Here is a 22,197-nt window from a genome sequence, read left to right on the forward strand (position 1 = left end):
GCTTATAAGGTAGCATTCCGAGGAACTAACATATCCTGAAAGTCTGCACAGATATAATGCTACCCACATTCGGGATAGGGCGGGATATAAATCCAAGGTTAATTAAATAAATAAATAAATAAAATAAATACTAACCAGAAGCAAGATATGGAACCACCTGCTCTGTCTCCTGCCCTTCACCTCCAATGCTCAAATTCCACCACCCCACCCTGCAAGTTTCTGAAAACTATCCAGGAACATTTAGAAATGTATGATCATGTCCAGTAATTGTCAAATATAAATGCCAAGTTATGATTAAAAAGCAGAGGGAATCATAGTACAAAGGGGAAAGGAACTCATAATCCCATGAACTGCTCCTGAAGGGTTCGGTATGGATCATATTACATCTGTATAAATCCACAATTTTTTTAAAAACCCTAAAATTTAAAGAACACCCACAAATATTTCCCACTCTATAATGCAATACAGCTCCAGGTCCAGGCAGTACCCTTCTGCAAGGACTCTTATATAACATGGCTAGAAAACGTTCCTGTTTGTAGCTCTGGATTAAGTATTCGCTGCCTGTCAGGGCTGACAGTACTATACCAGATGGACCACCTTTCTTCATATTCTTATGCATTCCAGGGAGATTTCTATAATCCACAGAGTACTTTAGAGCAATGCTTCTTGTGGCCAATGGAAGGGCCTTCAAGTGTGTTTTGAGTAATCTAAAGCTATCTATGCATGCGGACATAACTGCGTCTGCTGACAATGAATCCCACAATTTAATTACTCATTTAGTAAAATAATATTTCCTTCAGTCCGTACAACATGGCTCAGCACCAACCAACCACATGAACTATGGAAAAGTACTGGAAAATTACGAAGTATCTACACAACCAATTTAATAAAGAGAATAAATTGTGTACTGCCATATATTGTTTTGCTGATTTTCCTTTTTGTTGCTTCTATACATTCTGTTATATAATGATGTTTAATTTATGATTATGCTCAACCATGTATCACCATTTTTAATGTTTATGGCAAAGAAACAATCAATGTTTTACAAGAACAGGAAAAGTGTGCTTTGAGTAATGAATAGGAATGGCCATGAACCGAAGCACAAAGCAAAATCACAATTTTTGCACCGTTTGTAGTTCAAGAAAGAAGTTCCACAAACTTTTAAAGCAGTTTGTGGTGGTTTGTGGATGGAGCAGAAAGCACAGGTTTAAAGGGACTCCAAGTCCCTTTAAACCTGTGCTTTCTATTCCCCATGAAAGCTGCAAAAACAGCTGAGCGGCAGGGAGGTGCTCCCCACCCCTCAGCTGTTTTAGACTATCTTGTGCAGTCCTTTTAAATTAGACAGCCCAAAAAAGCTCCCTTCTGCTCAGCTGTTTCAGGCTGTCTTGTGCAGTCCCTTTAAACTAAAGGGACTGCACCAGACAGCCTGGAAAACAGCTGAGTGGCAGGGAGGGATTCCCCACCACTCAGTTGTTTTTGGGCTGTTTTCTGCTGCTCCCTATTGCTCCAAAAATGAGAGATCACAGCAAGAAGTGGAAATCCAAAAGCAACATTCGTGACAAAAATAACGAAGAGTCAATAAAGATACGTTGCAAAATCATTTACTGTGGTAATTCTGTAGAAAATTCTCTTATATTATTGCTCACATGCTAATGAGCATGTAGCAATCACAATTCTTATAAATTAGTACTTATCAACTCTTGAAGAAAACATTCCATTTTTGACTCTCTAATAACAGAACCCAAGGTCTTCACAATGGAATGTTTCTTTCAAGAGTTGTTAAGTAGTAACTTATAAAAATTGTGATTGCTACACGCTCAGATAAAGCAAATATTGTGAAACGAATTGTTTACATTGGGCAGCATTCGTTAGTGTGTAAGCGATAACAAAAGAGAATTTTCTACAGAATTACTACAGTAAATGATTTTCCAACATATCTTTATTGACTCTTCGTTATTTTTGTCACGGATGTTGTTTTGGGATTTCCACTCCCCATTGCTCAGCTGTTTTTTTGGGCTTTCTGCAAACCCTGTTGAAGGGGACTGCGATCCCTTTCAAGAGGGTTTGCAGGGCCATGAACTGGTTTGGTTTACAAAGAAACCTCCTGGTTCAGTTTGGTTCATGGTTTGACCACACACCATGAACCAAACCACATTTCCCTAGTTTGTAATGAATGTCCTGTCTTGAAATGTATGTAATGAATGTCCTGTCTTGAAAACACATCTCCTTGCAAGGTCCTTGCCAACATTAGAATAATAATGAACATGCAACAGAAGTCTGCACAGATATAATGCTACCCACATACTAACCAGAAGCAAGATATGGAACCGCCTGCTCTGTCTCCTGCCCTTCACCTCCAATGCTCAAATTCCACCACCCCACCCTGCAAGTTTCTGAAAACTATCCAGGAACATTTAGAAATTCATGATCGTGTCCAGTAATTGTCAAATATAAATGCCAAGTTATGATTAAAAAGCAGAGGGAATCACAATACAAATGGAAAAGGAACTCATAATCCCTAAAATTTAAAGAACACACACAAATATTTCCCACTCTATAATGCAATACAGCTCCAGGCAGTACCCTTCTGCAAGGACTCTTATATAACATGGCTAGAAAACGTTCCTGTTTGTAGCTCTGGATTAAGTATTCGCTGCCTGTCAGGGCTGACAGTACTATACCAGATGGACCACCTTTCTTCATATTCTTATGCATTCCAGGGAGATTTCTATAATCCACAGAGTACTTTAGAGCAATGCTTCTTGTGGCCAATGGAAGGGCCTTCAAGTGTGTTTTGAGTAATCTAAAGCTATCTATGCATGCGGACATAACTGCGTCTGCTGACAATGAATCCCACAATTTAATTACTCATTTAGTAAAATAATATTTCCTTCAGTCCGTACAACATGGCTCAACACCAACCAACCACATGAACTACGGAACAGTACTGGAAAATTATGAAGTATCTACACAACCAACTTAATAAAGAGAATAAATGGTGTACTGCCATATATTATTTTGCTGATTTTCCTTTTTGTTGCTTCTATACATTCTGTTATATAATGATGTTTAATTTATGATTATGCTCAACCATGTATCACCATTTTTAATGTTTATGGCAAAGAAACAATCAATGTTTTATAAGAACAGAAAAAGTGTGCTTTGAGTAATGAATAGGAATGGCCATGAACCGAAGCACAAAGCAAAATCACAATTTTTGCACCGTTTGTAGTTCAAGAAAGAAGTTCCACAAACTTTTAAAGCAGTTTGTGGCGGTTTGTGGATGGAGCAGAAAGCACAGGTTTAAAGGGACTCCAAGTCCCTTTAAACCTGTGCTTTCTATTCCCCATGAAAGCTGCAAAAACAGCTGAGCGGCAGGGAGGTGCTCCCCACCCCTCAGCTGTTTTAGACTATCTTGTGCAGTCCTTTTAAATTAGACAGCCCAAAAAAGCTCCCTTCTGCTCAGCTGTTTCAGGCTGTCTTGTGCAGTCCCTTTAAACTAAAGGGACTGCACCAGACAGCCTGGAAAACAGCTGAGTGGCAGGGAGGTGTTCCCCACCACTCAGCTGTTTTTGGGGCTGTTTTCTGCTGCTCCCCATTGTTCCAAAAATGAGAGATCACAGGAAGAAGTGGAAATCCAAAAGCAACATTCGTGACAAAAATAACAAAGAGTCAATAAAGATACGTTGCAAAATCATTTACTGTGGTAATTCTGTAGAAAATTCTCTTATATTATTGCTCACATGCTAATGAGCATGTAGCAATCACAATTCTTATAAATTAGTACTTATCAACTCTTGAAGAAAACATTCCATTTTTGACTCTCTAATAACAGAACCCAAGGTCTTCACAATGGAATGTTTCTTTCAAGAGTTGATAAGCAGTAACTTATAAGAATTGTGATTGCGACACGCTCAGATAGAACAAATATTGTGAAACGAATTGTTTACATTGCGCAGCATTCGTTAGCGTGTAAGCGATAACAAAAGAGAATTTTGTTATGAATTACTACAGTAAATTATTTTCCAGCATATCTTTATTGACTCTTCGTTATTTTTGTCACGGATGTTGTTTTGGGATTTCCACTCCCCATTGCTCAGCTGTTTTTTTGGGCTTTCTGCAAACCCTGTTGAAGGGGACTGCGATCCCTTTCAAGAGGGTTTGCAGGGCCATGAACTGGTTTGGTTTACAAAGAAACCTCCTGGTTCAGTTTGGTTCATGGTTTGACCACACACCATGAACCAAACCACATTTCCCTAGTTTGTAATGAATGTCCTGTCTTGAAATGTAATGAATGTCCTGTCTTGAAAACAGATCTCTTTGCAAGGTCCTTGCCTACATTAGAATAATAATGAACATGCAACAGCTTCTTTCTAATTCTTATTTAGAGCATTTAGAAGATAAACATTTTAAGGAACACTTGTATTTTGTGGACCTCAAGGGCATGAAGATTGGCAAACAGAACCATTGAATCCAGCTCAGGAGAAAGCCATTCCATAAAACAAATCTCTGCACTTACCTCCAGTCGCCTGATGATCTCTCGTAAAGAAAGCATAGACTCATTTCCTCCTATAAAGGTGGTTGTAGGCAACTGGAACACTTTGTCCAGGTCAGACTCATATAAACCATAAAATCCTGTGGTATATCCATTGAGAGCAACATGGAAGGAGAAAAATAGTATTTATCCCACTGCCACACAATTTTTATATGCAAGGTAAAAGAAAGAAATACTTATTAATTTATTATATTGTTTAAACCGAAAAGTAAAAACACAATCAATCCATACCTGGAATATCTGCAAACCTGAGGACAAGTTTTTCAAAGTGTATCAGGAGAATGTAAGCTAGTACACTGCCTGATGAACCAAAAAAAGGTCTATTTGATCAAGTACTGAAGGTGCATGATACAAACATACGACTACTCTTGCAGTCTTTGCTGCCCTTTCCCCATATTTCATAGTACCTTCTTCACTTATTTTTTTGTATTACTCAGTTAGTATTTTGAAATCAGCAACTCTCACGTTGTTTCACAGCGTATCAAAAATATCTTTTAAAGGTACTGTTAAATCCTCAAAGCAAACCCTTTTTAAAAATTTTCTCTGGTGGTGGTGGAAAATGACAACTTATGGTGAACTGGTGAACCCATGGGGTTTTCAAAGCAAGAGACATGCAGAGGTGGTTTGCCATCGCCAGTCTCTGCATAGCAATCCTGGACTTCCTAGGTGGTCTCCCCATCCAAATACTAAGCAGGGATGACCCTGCTTTGCTTCCGAGATTGACAAGATTGGGCTTAGCCTGGCCCATCTATAGCAGGGCAAACAGATGCTCTTCCACTAAGCCATGGCCCATCACCCTTAGATTTCTCTATAGTGGGTTAAATTGTTTTTATAAGAATGAAAGGATCCTTGCTTGTATTCCTTCATCCAAGTCCACCGGTTATTTGTACATACGCACACATGCGTAGACAAATTTCAAACAATTTATCATAAGTTAATACACAGTGTTAGAGGATGAACTCATTAAAGAAGAGTTGTCTGACACATGGCAAAGCTGAATGTTCTCTCTTAATTGTAATGCTCACCTAGCTACCTGACGCATTGAGTCGTGAGACATTCCCCTCACTGTTGATATTAATTTATTACAAAGGATTTGAAAAAAATCTTACCCAGTTTATCAATAGTAGTGATTAAATCCGATGGAACGAATGAGTCCAAATCTGCATCCAAGATTCCCAAGGGGTCCAACTGAGCCACATGATGTCCACGGATCTGAACAGGTTGAAGTGGGTAAGAAGAGTGGTAGGAAAGGCAAAGAAGAAATCATAATGCTAACAAAAGTAAGTCAAGGGGAAGAGCTCAGCAATGTTTGCACACCCAAGAGACAGATCACTCAAGAAACCATCAAAAGAAATGTCATTAATCCCAAGAGGGTCAAGCTGACTTTTGTAGTGCCCTACAACCTAAAAATAAGGAGTGCTGTCACTGGATATGTGATCCATGATAAACCTTATCTTACACAGACTTACAAAGTTAAAGTTATTGTCTTCTCTACCTACACAGTTTTAAGGAGGGATTCTACATTTCCAGGTTCTGTGGTCCAGGACTGTTCACAAGACTATGTATTGTATTCCAGGAATTACATCTACTTATATTTCAGAACAGCCCTGGGAATCTTTTCACATATCTGCTTTTCAACATACAGCAAAATGTGAGCAAGTCTCTATAGCAGAACACAGGTTCAATGCATTCTGTTTTCTAGAAGAACAACAGCAGCGACTTAAGAAAGCCATTAAAATCCTCCCTTGGTCACTCTGTTCTAGCAGAACACAGGTTCAATACATTCTGTTTTCTAGAAGAACAGCAGCGACTTAAGAAAGGCATTAAAATCCTCCCTTGGTCACTCTGTTCACCAGATGTCTTTGTAGTATGCAGGATGAAAATACTGTACCAAATATTTCCGGCATCCTCTGAGGTTCTTTATTGGGAATCCCTCAATGGGAAGATAAGATATGATAGACAAACATCCCTAGAGGACAGCTCACTTACTGATATTACTCTTCCCCTGTACAGTACTGCTCAGGGGAGTAGTTCTCAGTCAACATGGATCAACAGTAAATCCTGATATGTTTCAGCAACGCCCTGAATGAGCTATATCCCCTAGAAATGCCACAGAATATTTTGCTACAAACAGATATGGATATGGAAAACAATATCTAAACATAGAAAGCATCAAAAATGCTCTTATAAGGGGGGGCCTTTCCCACAAATATTCATACACTGTTGAGGGGGGAGAAACCCATCAGGCGTAAAAGTTCATTTAAGGGTACACTAAGATCCTTTTAAAATAAACCAATAATATACTGGATGTAAGACAGTAAAGAATATGTCCAGATCCCTGCTGAATCAGATTAGTGGTTCATCTAGTCCAGCATCCTGCATCACACAGTGACCAACCAGCTGCCCTGGAGGGCCAGTTATCAGGGCACAGAGGCCAAGTAATATATCACCCTTTTTGTTGTTGTTCAGTCGCACAGTCGAGTCCGACTCTTCGCGACCCAATAAGCAAGGTGACAATATACATCCTTGTCGTATTCCTTTTCCTATGCTAAACCAATCAGTTGTTCCATATCCGGTTCTAACTGTCGCTTCTTGACCCTTATACAGGTTTCTCAAGAGACATCACCCTACCTGGCACAAGATACTTCCAGGCTCCCCATAAACTTTAGGGATTAAACCTTTAAAGAATTACAACGGAAGAAGTGAAAGTGGGCTCAGCAGAAAACAGTGTTGTACTTACCTGCAACTGTTGTTCATTGAGTTGTATCTGTGTAGGCACACAGGTGCAGGCCAGCCACCAGGAAGATTTCTTAGCTTCTCTTTAACCTTAGCAACAGAGCAGGGGGAGCCCTCCAATCTGGAACTTTCTTGAGGTCATCTTCCTGCTCTACAGTCACATGCTCCAGGGGAGGTGCTCCCCCTTTCCCTCAGTTCTCCTGAGTGGCTGCAATGAATCTCAGATAATATTAACAAGAAGCTCACAGCAGGGCAGGAGGGAGGGATGTGTGCCTGCAGAGACAACTTGTTGAGTAACAGTTGCAGGTAAGTGCAACACTGTTTTCATTGTCATTGTTCCGTGCAGTTCCACTATAAAGTACTGAGACTACTGCATGGTTTAGTGATTTCAGCTCATACTTTATTAGCACATAGGAGAACTTGAGATAACTAGCGTGGCCCGCGGCCCGCTTATATTCCCATTCAAAACACACCCAACACTCACACCCACACCCACACCTGTGATTGGATTATTTACACACAACTCCCCCTATTGGTTCCCTATTAGGATCCGGGCTGACCAACAGGTGAGTTCTCGGATCTGTAGCTGCTATTGTCCTTGGGTGCGAAGCTCAGCACGTTCCTGTGATCACGTGCAAGCCCGACCACGTAGTCTTATCATGGTACACAACACCCCTCACCCCTTGGTCCAGATACCCCCTAGCAGACATAATCTCTGAGGTACACGGGTTTCTGCTGCTCCCTAGTGGAACGGCACACACCTGGCTCTGAGGCTGTACTCTCCGGCATCATCCTGGCCGGTTCGGGTGAAGGGATCTCGGTCGCTGGAACCTCCGCTGGTGTGGGACTGCTACGCAGCTCCTGGCTGTCTGTTGGCTCTGTGTTGCTGCTGTTGCTTTCACCTGGTGGAGCGCTCGGACGCGGCTCTGCTGGTGCGGTTGCCTCGGGTTCCCGGGAAGTTGGACCATCGGAGGCACTGTCGGCGGGAGTGTCAGTGTCTGCTGGAAGGAGGAGGCAGCATAGTTGGTCTATGTGCCGTCTTAACAGCCTATTAGGATCCGGGCTGCTATTGTCCTTGGGTGCGAAGCTCGGCACGTTCCTGTGGCCACGTGCGAGCCCGACCGCGTAGCCTTATCATGGTACACAACACCCCTCACCCCCGGACAACTCTAGCCGTAATCCAAGTGGGACCCCGGGCGTACACAGAGTCCCCCGGGAAGAACCCCCTTGAAGCCTCTTGGTCTTCGGTGGCTGGGCTGTGTTCCGGGCTGAGTCTGTACTCTCCGGAATCATCCTGGCCGGTTCAGGTGAAGGGATCTCGGTTGCTGGAACCTCCGCTGGTGTGGGACCGCTAGGCAGCTCCTGGCTGTCTGTTGGCTCTGCGTTGCTGCTGTTGCTTTCGCCTGGTGGAGTGCTCGGACGCGGCTCTGCTAGTACGGTTGCCTCGGGTTCCCGGGAAGTTGGACCATTGGAGGCACTGTCGGCGGGAGTGTCAGTGTCTGCTGGAAGGAGGAGGCGGCATAGTTGGTCTATGTGCCGTCTTAACAGCTGCCTGTCTTTGCCAGAGACTTCATAGGAGAGCGGCCCTGTCACATGGACAACTCTAGCTGGTATCCAAGTGGGACCTCGGGCATACACTGAGTCCCCTGGGAAGAACCCCCTTGAAGCCTCCTGGTCTTCGGTGGCTGGGCTGTGTTCCGGGGCCCTGTCTGGGTGGAGGCAGTCCAGTCGGGTTGGTAGGCACCAGCCCACGAGGAGCTTGACTGGACTGTGGCCAGTTGTGGTGTGTGGGGTTGTGTGCTGGCCAAAAAGAAAAGCGGCTAACTTGTAGTCCCAGTCCCCCTGATCCATGCGACACAGGGACTCTTTTATAGTTCTGACCATGCGTTCAGCCTGGCCGTTGGTTGAAGGGTGAAACGCAGCGATGCCGTAATATTGCACGAACTCCTGAAACTCCATTGAGGTGAAGGCCATGCCATTGTCTGCCATCAGGGAGTCAGGAATACCATGGGAGCTAACGATCCGCCACATCGCGCGGATGGCCGACCGGGAGGAGGTAGAGGGGACCGTTATTACCTCTAGCCATTTTGTGTATGCATCAACCAGCAGAAAGAATATTTGTCCCTGGAAGGGCCCGACAAAATCCAGATGTAGACTTGCCCAGGTTTATGGGACGACTCCCATGGCCGCACCGGGTCTTGTGGGGGGTCGGGGCTGGATTCCTGACATTTCTGGCAGCACAACTTTATCCTCAATTTCACTGTTCAGCCCCGGCCACCACACATAGCTCCTGGCCAGGGCCTTCATCCTGATGATCCCTGGGTGATTCTCGTGCAGTGCGCCGAGGACTCGATTTCTAAGTGGAGTGGGGATTACTACCCTGCTGCCCCAAAGCAGGCACCCCTTGTGGGAGGACAGTTTGTCCCGGTGGGCTGAAAACGCCGTGAAGTCAGGTCCCAGCGGGCTGGCAGGCCAACCCCTCCCCACCCCGTCCAAGACCTGGGAGAGAATGTGATCCTGGGCAGTGTGGTGTGCCACTTCCCCCACCTGAACCGGGTGGGTGGGCAGGTATTCCAGCAAGGCGATGTGGTGTGCCAGGTTCAGATCAGGGTTGAAGGCAGGGAGCAGGAGACAGCTCATGGCGTTGGTGTGGCCCATCGCCTTACTGGGGCAGTGGGTGAGCAGGTACTGATACCCCGCCAAGAATATGGAAGGACGCAGCACCCGAGGGGATAGCATTTGCAGGGTCTGGTGGTCTGGTGCGAGGAGACCCAAGAGGGGTTTGTGGTCCGTCACAATTGTGAAAGCCCGGCCATAGAGATAGTCGTGAAATTTCTTCACGCCGGCTATGATCGCCAAAGCCTCTTTATCTATCTGGGCATAATTGCACTCCGCCGCAGACAACGTGTGAGAGTAATAGGCGATCAGAACCTTGCAGCCATCGGCCAGTTTGTGCTCCAGGACCACCCCCACCCTGTACGGGGAAGCATCGCAAGCCAACACCACCAGCAGGGCCTCGTTGAAATGGGCGAGGACTGCATTCGAGGACAACAGATCTTTCACTGCCCGGAAAGCGGTGGAGTGTTTGGGACCACAGACCCAGGGATCGTGCTTGTCCAGCAGACAGTGAAGGGGTTCAGCTACAGCAGACTTGTGGGGCAAGAACGAGTGATAAAAGTTCAATAGGCCTAGGAAGGCCTGCAGTTCTGCCTTGGATGAGGGAGTGGGCACCTGCACGATTGTGCGGATCTTGTTGTGCGTTGGGTGGATCCCTTGGGCATCCACCACAAACCCCAAGAATTCCACCCGTGGCACCCCTAGAAGACATTTTTCACGCTTCACCTTTAAACCGGTGGGGATTACCACCCTGCTGCCCCAAAGCAGGCACCCCTTGTGGGAGGACAGTTTGTCCCGGTGGGCTGAAAACGCCGTGAAGTCAGGTCCCAGCGGGCTGGCAGGCCACCCTCTCCCCACTCAGTCCAAGACCCGGGAGAGAATGTGATCCTGGGCAGTGTGGTGTGCCACTTCCCCCACTTGAACCGGGTGGGTGGGCAGGCATTCCAGCAAGGCGATGTGGTGTGCCAGGGTCAGATCAGGGTTGGAGGCAGGGAGCGGGAGACAGCTCATGGCGTTGGTGTGGCCCATCACCTTACTGGGGCGGTGGGTGAGTGGGTACTGATACCCCGCCAAGAATATGGACCAGCGCAGCACCCGAGGGGATAGCATTTGAAGGGTCTGGCGGTCTGGTGCGAGGAGACCCAAGAGGGGTTTGTGGTCTGTCACAATTGTGAAAGCCCAGCCATAGAGATAGTCGTGAAATTTCTTCACACTGGCTATGATCGCCAAAGTCTCTTTATCTATCTGGGCATAATTGCACTCCGCCGCAGACAACGTGTGAGAGTAATAGGCGATCAGAACCTTGCAGCCATCGGCCAGTCTGTGCTCCAGGACCACCCCCACCCTGTACAGGGAAGCATCGCAAGCCAACACCACCAGCAGGGCCTCGTTGAAATGGGCAAGGACTGCATTCGAGGACAACAGATCTTTCACCGCCTGGAAAGCGGTGGAGTGTTTGGGACCACAGACCCAGGGATCGTGCTTGTCCAGCAGACAGTGAAGGGGTTCAGCTACAGCAGCCTTGTGGGGCAAGAACAAGTGATAAAAGTTCAATAGGCCTAGGAAGGCCTGCAGTTCTGCCTTGGATGAGGGAGTGGGCACCTGCACGATTGTGCGGATCTTGTCGTGCGTCGGGTGGATCCCTTGGGTATCCACCACAAACCCCAAGAATTCCACCCGTGGCACCCCTAGAAGACATTTTTCACGCTTCACCTTGAAACCGGCAGCATCAAAACGTCGAAGCACCACCCTGAGTCGCGCCGCAAAGGTCTCAGAGTCGGGTGCCGCTATCAGAACATCATCAAAGAATGACTGGACTCCTGGAATGCCTTTGAGGAGACAATCCATCAGATTTTGAAAAATCCCCGGGGCCACGCTTACTCCAAATTGTAGTCGCCCGACTCTGAAAGCCCCCACTGTGGGTCACAATCGTTTGGGCCTCGGCAGTAGCTTCGTCCACTGGCAATCACTGATAGACCTGTGTGCCAAGTCCAGCTTGCCAAAAACCTTATCGTCCACTGGCAATCACTGGTAAACCTGTGCCAAGTCCAGCTTGCTAAAAACCTTTGCCCCAGCCAATGAAGCCAATACATGACTGACCACCGGTACCGGGTATGCATGGTCCTGACGTGTCTTATTAATAGTACACATAATCAGCACAAATTCTCCCACTGGGCATGTGGCACGGGTTCTAGCACCCCTTGCTCCACCAGGCAGACCAGTTCTGCCTCAATCTTGGGCTGCAGCACGAACGGGTGCCGCCTGGCCTTCATTCGGATGGGCCTCACTGTGGGGTCTAGTTCTAGTGCAACCGGGGGCCCAGAGTATCGGCCAAGCTTACCATCAAATACCCCCGGAAACTCACTGCATATCGCATTAAAGTCCACGTCGGGCCGAGCCGGGCGCCTTACCTGGTGAGCTTCCTTGTTGTCCGAGACGTTGGAGTCTTGGGCAGCGATTGCCTGGTGTGCAGTGGTGGCCTGACAATCCTGTTGGGATTTCTCATAAGCGGAAGCAGCCCGGAGTGCCTTGTCGATCTTGAGGTCCTCCAGGCCAACGAGCTTCCTTCTCTGTTTTGGTTCCCGGACCGCCCAGACAAACGGGTTCAGGAGGGTGTCTTCGATGGCCGGGAATTCACAGTTGATTGCTAGCCAACGGATGTCGGCTAAGAAATCAGCGGCCGATTCTCTGGACCTCTGGGTGCGCGCCATGAAGTCCATCCGCATTGCCATTTTGGAGGGCTTCAGCGCGAAATGGTCCGTGAGGGCTTTTACCAGCTCGTCGTGTGGAGTGGGAGCCCACCCTCTGCTTTGCCTTCTAAGAATAGGAACCCCTCCTGTTGAACTCTATACATATTCTCCACCCCATGAGAGATAGTAGGGATAGAGGAAGGTTTGTCCCAAATGGACCTGGCCATGTCAAAAATACCCACCAACAGGGGGAAGGTGATTATCCCATGGGCACCAGAATAAAGACGGCCTAAGATTTTGTCCCTTGGCCTTGTGTCAGTTGTAGTAATATGAATTTCCAAGGACTGCGCCATCCTGATCATTTGTTCTGAATAAAGTCAGAGGACTCCACTTGGTGAAACAGGATCATGGTTCCCAACGGTGTCATCTGGAGATGAATAAGATGGTAGATCCAAGCTGGCTATGGAATGACACTCATCCTCCTCGGAACTGGAGAGAGATGTAGAAGGATGAGCAGGAGGCATCCGCCGTGATATCGAGGGCTGGTCTTTAGTTTTGGATGCGGAATGTCTCATTTCCAACAGAGGTTGGTACTGATCCCCCCACTTTTGTGGGAATGGGGAATGATGAAAGAAAGGATAGTGCTGCCAGTGTCCTGGAGGAAAGGCTTGTGGCCATGACAGAGGCAGAGCTGGAGCCAATAGAACTGAGGGTAGATTCTCAGGCAAGTCAACTTGCTCTGCAACCATTTCACCTTTGGAGATTGATGGAACTAGGGAGTGCAAATCTGGTGACAGTGTACGTGGTGCAGGTAGCTCAGTCGAATCACAAGGCACTGATCCAAAGGTCCTGCTGGATCTATCAAAATCGAACGATCCCTTTACCTTTCGCCTTAGCTTTATGCTTCTTAGGTGGCAGTTCCAACAAGGACTTCGCAGGGCCTGCTGCAGGGGACCTTGATTTTCTATGCATCGGATCCAATCTCATAACCAACAGGAGATCATTGAGGCCGGATAAGAAGGACAGTCCTCATGTGTGCAGATCTCAATGTTGAAGGAGAAGCAAGTTCCACCACGGCAGATGATTTAGCTGCTGGGTTAACAGAACCTGATAAAGCTTTCCCCCAGACATAACAGAAATAAAGAGTGTTTGTCTGTACACATCATTTTGGTGGCATAACAGGAACCTTTCTTTAAGAGATTTCTGCAAAATAATTCCAGCCAGAGAAAGACAAGAACCGAAGATCTGTCCCCAAAAGGGGTGACACTGGAATGTTCTTCACAGAGCAGCAGCAAAAAAAAAAAAAACCGAGAGAAAGGGGGACCACACGACCATTTGAGCAGGTAGACTGCCTCAGAGAAGCTCCAGATGGGAGGGGCTCCCCCTGCTCTGTTGCTAAGGCTAAAGAGATGCTAAGAAGTCTTCCTGGTGGCTGGCCTGCACATATGCAGTCCCAATGTGGGACTGCACAGAATGACGACAATGAAGTGCATCCTCTCCAGGGATGCTACTAAATTTTTGGAAATTCCTTTGTTTTGATTCAAAAAATCCAGTTTCTTCCTGCTCAGAACAAGACCACAATCATCTGATTTCCTGACCTCATTTATCAAAATGCATTTGCAATTCTGCCATTAAAATTGACATGCGCTGTTCAGGATCTTTGTGTCAAAACAGCAGTAGTGGAGTGTTAATACCACATTACAAACTAACTGAGACTTCTCTGTGACCAGTTAGCTCCTCCAACAATGCTACATCAAAAGCGATGCAAAAACAAACAAACAGGAAGGGGAGACCTGCTATTGGCAAATATGTGCTTTCTGTGTCCTCCAAGTCCAATGCTCCTCTTACTAGGCCGTTTTGATACCCATAGTCTTACGCAAAGATAGAGGATCCTCCCCTAACCTGCCTCCTCCCCAGTTTTCATCCCAGAGAGGTTTGCAGGACTGATCTTCCACAGTTCTTATCGTAATTCCACAGTAGCTTTTACTGATCAATTGTACAAAGTTAGAGAAAACAATAATTCTACATATAGTCTGACAATCTTAGTCTAATTCATCTTTTTAATATACAGCTATTCCCACATGATACAACGAAAATAATTTGTTTTGGCAGTACTGTGCAATGACAAAAGCTCTCCCCAATTATTATGGAAGTGAAAGGAGATATATCCATTAAAAACCAAGAGTTACAGGAGTTCTGTACCACCCACTGATTTATCATTCAGAGAGCACAATGCAACAGTTGGCGGAACAGTTCTAGTATTTTTCTTTTGAAAATATTAGTCAGAAGGGCCTTAAGAAAATAACTGAACTGACAATATTCTGGGTATATGATATATAGATTAACAGGGAATTTGTAAGAATAAAAATATCACATAGTTTCATGGTTTATGAAAATTTCAGAAACATAAACATTAATGAAAGAAGCCATTATTCCTTTTCAATGATGAACTGTAATAGTAGCAATTTCTTCAGACGTTTTAAAAAACAGATCTGGAGTCTATCCTCCTCCTTTCAAAAAATGCCGACAGTGTTAAACATTTATGTACTGTATACCGCTACAAACAGGGGATAACCAGGCCTACAGATTCATTCTCCCTTGTGAATTCCAAAAATATTATATCCCACAAGCAATCTTTGTTGGTACCTGAACTGCAATATAACACAGAGCCATATCCCTCAGAAACAAATTGGGACATGCAGTTCTTTAGGAGGAGGTGCCAGTATCAACAACTACCAACATGGCTACCAACAATGAAAGATGGCTTTGGACACAGAATGTGGGGATGCATTCAGAGATCTATCTGCCTGACTTGCCTGCTGGGCAGAGCCAGCCCTGCTTCTGGCAGCAAAAACAAAACAACAATGCACAATACGGTGGGTAGGACCACCCACGAATCCATGCCGTAAATGTGACAGTGCAAGGGTGGTGGGTAGGACCACCCATGAATGGTGATCCATGCCGTAAATGTGACAGTGCAAGGGCACTGCTATGTTCTATTGACACTATACCTGTGCTGAGCATCACGTCAGAGAATGGCACAACCTTGATAAGAATAAAGGGGTCAACTATAGCAGAGCTTGTTTCAAAATTCTGAGTGAAAGGAGTGCTCATCCACTTCACAGACTAACTCCTTTCTAAGCCCAGTGATTTCAATGGACCCAGAAGGGTGGAAATCTGATTAGGATGGCTTTGTAAATTCCCTAAATTTCACAAACTGGCCACTGTATACCCAAACTGCTTCTTACTTCTATGTGTGGGAGTAAGTTGTTAGACCAACTTGGAGTATAATTTTTCTCCTCCTTAGAAAGCTCTAAAAATAAACTTTTCAGAACAAAAAGTTCACATATTTGTATTAATCTATTTCATGACTGGCCTTAAGACAAGCACAAAACTCACAGTCAAACCATGGAAATTCAAACACTCATTCTGTTGATGAATCATCAAACTGATGCGTTTTTAAGATACGTTATCATCCTGTTACACAGAAGAAAATCACCAATCACCTAATATTTGGAGTTTTAAAATGTTTTATTATTTACTTTTACATGAACGGAATACCTATCATATCCTGAAATAATGCAAAAATGAATATGGCAAAAATGAAGATATGGCAAAACCAACAAGCTGAGAAATGGCTTCCTGTATCATGTGCTCTCCTTGGCATCAATGACATTTGAAAGTACCTTATTAGCCACATTAGCCTTAAGACATTTGGGCTAGTCATTCACCATCTTGGTTTCTTTAACTGCACCACTTATATAACAAAATTATACCCAAAAATCTTTTAAAAATGTATTACACAACTATTTTCTATTTACAAAATATTCTCATAACACTGGGGAAACTGATGGCAATGTACTGTAATGTACTTACTTGATATGCTCTAATTAATGACTGCACAGCCAAGTGATCTTCAACCAGTTTTTCGGCTTTACCTAGAGACTTAGTCAGCCCGTGGCTTTGGATTAGTGACGTTTTACCACCTGAAAAGTCTGGTAACTGAGACTGAAAGGCTTGCCCAGGAACAGTGCCAGCAGTAGTGTTTCGGAAAAATAAATCCCAAGACTAGACAAGATGGCAGAAAGGAGAAAAGAAGAAAAGAAAGAAGGGGGAAAGAGAGGGATATGGAAAAAGTCTTTTAGACAGAAATATTTCCTTCTAAAAATATATATGAGTATGAATTCAATCTTCTCATTCCCTCACCCCTCCACTCGTGTCATCTACCTCTCAACCTAATATTCTATCATCAGCCCCTCTTAAGTGCTTAATCTTATCGCTGAACCTAATACAGGACAGTACAAATACCATTCTCCTCTAGCTTTAGCAATATTAAGAACTGAGAGAGGCCTAGCTGATCAGAGCCAGAATGTATAGTTGCATGCTTCCTCTCCTCAGTCTCTTCCTTTTGCCATTTTTAGAAATGTTGGGCTTTTTAACACCATGAGAATTCTGATTTTCTTTTATAATAAATCTTGGTCACACGGAGCATTAGCCACGCTAGAGGGACGGAAGATAGGCGGAGTTTCCAGGCGCGATCTCACCGGCACATCTGGGAAGCGTCGGGCTTCCGTGGCGCAACCGAGGCTTCCCGCCGAAGACGTGCAATAAAAAACTAGTACCTCGGAGGTACTAGTTTCCTGAAACCGCGGGGCAAGGGCGGGCGTCTGATTGCGTTTCCGGAGGTAGTTCCGGCGCCCGCCCATGTCCCCTCGGAAAAAGGGTTTTTTTCCCAAAGTCTCCAAGGATGCGCACACGCACCCAAGGGAGCATGCGCACAATTGCGTTTTTTTAAAAAAACACCCAACCCCGTTTGCCCTGCGCCCTGCTTCTTTGCCGGGCCGCAGGACTGTGATCGGCATCTCCCCCCTACCACAGGACCTCCACGGGACCTCGATAGGTAGGTCTGCTCGACATCTTTTCCTAATAAACTCTGCCTACCTATGTCTGGTTTTGGTTGAGATTGTTAGGATAGATAAATAATACTGAGAATTTTAAGGTTATAATGAGGTATTCCAATTGCTTGAATACAAATGGTGGCAGCTAATGCTATTGGACTCTTGGCTGGCTCAGAGAAAAGATTGCGTACGGCTGTAGTTCAGTCTGCAAAAACTCTACACGTTTCCTGTCAAGCTATAGCTTCGATCCAGCAGAAATTTCCACTGATGAAATGGGTTTTCATGAGTGCAACAGGACACACACCCCTAAGAAAATGCTCACACATGAAATGTTGTTCTTGAGGAATAAGGACCCCCACAAACAGATTTGCAGAGGGAAAGGTGGAATCAGCAAAAATTGCCCCTCTTCCATTCAGTGAAGTCCTTCTTGGATCCAAGCCTGTATGCATAACAGATATTTTTTAAAGTGTGACTCATTCCAGTTCTCATCTATGTAAGTATAAAATTGAAGAAGTGTTTACTAACATGTAGTTTAACACGGAAATGATCTCCTACTCTTGGGTTTTTAGTTAGTGTGGGTATCTTTTCTTTATCCCTAGTTGTAGTCCCCTTTCCTATATTTTCTGTTGTAGTTATGTAGTCTATTGAAAAACCAATAAAATTACCCTCTTGGGGGTTTCAAAAAAAATTGAAGAAATGTTGCTAATAGGCTGAAGCAACTGGGAAACCATCTTCAGCTATTAGATCATAGTCTCAAGGAGGTTTTCACCATGATCAGGGGTATATCACACCACCAAGAGCAGCATTTTTGTTTTGTTTTGTTAGTTTAAAATTTTCTTTAAGGAAGTCAGGATAAAAATACAAAGTGAGAACTGAATGGGATGGAGTGAGGAACAGAAGACAGACCAACCTAAATGGTGAAAAAACAAAAAGTAAATTAGGATTAAATTTGGTTTGCGGGTCTGAAAAAGTTAATGACCTTTTAAAGGTTAAAGTTTTAAATAAGTGACTATAGTAATAATGCTGTGGTGAAACTATATTGTCACAAAGCTCCAGAAGATTGTTATAATTATACATTTATGATTATGCAGTCTGCTCAGTCATATTACCCTACATTTCATTACCATTTCCTTAATATTTGGACAAGGTAATATATTGTAAACTCTTAGAGTAGCAGATACAATATATGAAGGTAGCTGTATTCATTGTTTTAACATCAAAGAAGTCTGTTAAAGTTGAATGGCAACATGTTTATCAGTAAACCCAATACTCAGCAATTTACTTTACAGAATCTAGTGCTAAGAATGGCTCAGCTGAAAATCTTTTTTCACTGTAGATCATGTTTTAGTGGCAATCCCTAATATACTGCACACTTGGGAGTTTAGGTTTCTGTCCATTACCGCTATTACATCATAAGGTTTTTTCCTGTTTTTCTTTTAAATAAAAAAAAAACACCCTCATCTCCAAGCAAACAACATCAAAGAAGTCATTATACAATCACGGTAGAGTGGTTACATAGTGGAAAACAGCAACTGTTATGTAGTCAATAGCCGACCAAGCAGTTTTGCAATTAATCTTGTGATAGCAATAACTAAGCCTTGTCAACACTCTTCCCAATGATCTATGGGCCTGACACCATTCTATGAGCAGAAATAATGACACCTTTCTCAGGGTTGGTGTCATTTCATTCCCACAGCTGTTTTAGATGCTACTTTGCACTAGTGGAGCAAAGGATTACTAGGGAGGTGAAAAGGAATGAGCAAAGAGCCTCTTAGAAAAAGCTGACCCAAAAGGATGAATTGAGAGAAAGGCAGTTTCTAAGTGATGCTTTGCTGATTACTTTTGGAAGACTTACTAGTGAATCCTGAATATGCCCCACTGAGTAGTTTAAATAACAGATTCCTGGGCCAGAAAACTTGGGTCTTCTTAGAAAATTTAACTTTGGAAGGATAACATCCCATAGTATGGACTATGAAAGCCACTTCCATATATGCTTGTTCTGTTGAAACTATGTCTGTAATCCTATACACATGAAGGGCGGGTTTAAATGAGACCCTGAACATTTTTTCCTAAGTATCCATGCAGTGCCATATTTAACTGGGATGTTGGCATCTAAATGCACAATATGACAATGCTAAGGTTACATGGCCTCTTCTTACTGATCCTGCCACAAACTCCTGTCTAGTAAACGGAACCCTGCACAGGTAAACACTTATTTTCAGGAGGGCATTTGGATAAAGGGAATGAGGTGGTGATCAAACAATTGTTCAGGAGAGTGTTTTTATAACAAAAACCGGGTTCTAGCTTTAACGTCTAGGAAATTTTTCTTTCTTTCTTTCTTTGCATTGTATTATGTATGACCATGTATTATGCTCTTTTAATTGCCTTGGGTTTTTTTACAATTTTGTATTCTTCATTTTATTGCATTGTTTGAATTGTATCGTTCCTATTGCATCACCTTTCAACTCTGTCATACACCCTGAGTCTAAGTGAGAAAGGCAGACTATAAATTAAATAAATAATAAGCGCTTGACAACATGTTTAAGGCAGATTATATTTGTGAATAAGCCGTACTGAATTCTGCAAGCATTAAGTTCAAGTCAGTGTGCACAGGACCAGACTGTAAGTATGTTTGCTGTCATTCCCAGTTTTCCCAAACTGTGGTTCAAGATGTGGGAAAATGCAACACATGTGGTCCCAAAAGAACTTCATTCACGGAAAACATTTTCCCTAGTCTGCAAAACATCACAAAACTGGTATTTGCCAGATTTTATATATTAATATATATGGTATACAGCTAACCAGAACCCCAATTCCATCGGGATTTATTCATTATTGCACTGACTTGCAAGAATCCAAAAGATTCCAGGAGGTCACTTGAGCATCAGAGTACCCATATCTATAACACGGCTTTGGATCAGGACTTATATGGGCACTAGGTACAAATACTAGTGTTTAAGGAAGTGCAGTTGTTCTAAAAAAAATGAGCAAGAGCACAGATGCAGTCACTGTCTGCACAAAAATGCTAGTAAAATCCAACTAAATTCTGGTGCAGAATTTATATGACAACAGATTTAACTATATTGATTTTACTATGAACTGACCAATTTTGTTTTCATGTACTCCATTTCCCTTGCGTCACCATGCTCTTCCATCCTTTACCAAGAATGATTGCTACTAGCTTTCATATGCAAGTTCCTTTTAACCAAGAGGACAAGGTGGAAACCTATGTACCTATATTTTCAGTAAGTCTAGTAACCTGGGCTCATTGACAAACACTTGCTCATCAATGAAACGGTGATTTCAGACCTTTGGATTAATTGGATTGTAGCCATTTTATTTGAGTTCCATTTTGACAAGGCTGTGGATCACCAAGAACTCAGGCAGAAGTCTTTCCCAGAACTTCTACTTAAGATACTTCTGAAGAAAGGGGCAAGGAGTTGCTGCGGGATCTTCTTTATTAAAAGTATGTGCCATAAGCCTGACATAGACCCTCTTTATAGCTAACTGGTGTTAGAAATGTTAGAAACTACCCAGCCCAAATGTAAATGGACACTGGGCGATTCCTCTCACGTGTGGCTTGGTTTGACCTGTGCTGGAGTACCAGCCTCTATCATAAATGAAAGTTCCTGTTTCGACCAAGCTGTGTACCAAATGTCAGGTGTCTAGGACAGCAATACTCTAATGACTTTAAGTGATCTTACATTATATATATATAGCATTTACCTTGTGAACATTTTTTGGATTTTCAAGCCATGCATAATACATTTCCTCAACATAACTTGAATTACTTCCACTCAAGAATGGTTCTGTGGCTCCAGGTGAAACATAATTCCGACATGGCAGAAACGCTTTTCTGTTTACGTTTTTCTTTGTCAGAGAACAAATGCCGTTCCGTTTCAGGGTAGTTGCAATCAGCCGCCAGTGACTCATATTTGTTCATGGATCAGTCTCTACTGCAAATATTTAAAAAAAATGAATTAGAAAAACCACTAACACTTCATAGGTATATTGCAATTAAAAGCTTTCCCTTTTAACAGATTTCATACTTAGAGCCAAGGTCTAGTGGCAGAAAGCCAATTTCTGAGAAATCCTTACCAGTGAAAGCCATTTATTCTAATACGAATTATTGGTACATGGTTTCCCGCATAGCAACATTAAGGCTAAATTACACTTGAAATCCAACTCAACAGTATTAGTGCTTTAGTATGAAAGTTCTGTCATTGTTCTTGCTTAATCTCTATTCAATTATGCACAAATAATACAGAGAGATCTTATGCTATCACATTCCATTTATATTTCACTTTTAGGTATCCCTCATTTATTTTGCCAATCTGGCCTATGAAGTTTATTACTATTATTTCACTGTTTTTTAATTTTTGCACTCCCAGTTTATTGCATTGTATGTATTATGCTATTTTTATTGCATCACATTCTAATTTTGTAATCCTCCTTCAGTCTCAACAAAGAAGACAGATTATAAATGAAGTAAAAGCAAAACAAACAAACAAGAAAAAGACTGTCCTGAAACCAATTAGAAAAGGCAGGGAGGTTGCTTCCACCCATTCTGCCAAAACAAAAAAAACCCACTCTTTCTTCAATGGCCAGTTGCCCTGTGACTGGAGAAGATAAGACAGAGGACAGTCTGGACAGCTACGCATAAGTTTTATCAGACTGATCTTTCACCTCTATCTTTTCTCTT

At 43.6% G+C, this 22,197-nt stretch overlaps 1 protein-coding gene across 1 annotated transcript in view; it reads right to left on the minus strand.

Moving 5' to 3' along the window:
• LOC107112812 (2-oxoglutarate dehydrogenase-like, mitochondrial) overlaps positions 1-21,428 on the minus strand; it is an 87,504-nt gene extending 66,076 nt beyond the window's left edge. The window contains exons 1-5 of the mRNA XM_015414005.1: positions 21,222-21,428; positions 16,474-16,665; positions 5,665-5,767; positions 4,520-4,635; positions 864-870 (exon numbers count right to left, since the gene is read on the minus strand). Coding sequence (XP_015269491.1) covers positions 864-870; positions 4,520-4,635; positions 5,665-5,767; positions 16,474-16,665; positions 21,222-21,428 — 625 coding nt within the window. The remainder of the gene's footprint in view (positions 1-863; positions 871-4,519; positions 4,636-5,664; positions 5,768-16,473; positions 16,666-21,221) is intronic.
• Between the last annotated feature and the right edge of the window lie 769 nt (positions 21,429-22,197).

Source organism: Gekko japonicus, unplaced genomic scaffold (assembly GCF_001447785.1).
Source record: "Gekko japonicus isolate JY-2015 unplaced genomic scaffold, Gekko_japonicus_V1.1 scaffold2395, whole genome shotgun sequence".
NCBI lineage: Eukaryota > Metazoa > Chordata > Lepidosauria > Squamata > Gekkonidae > Gekko > Gekko japonicus.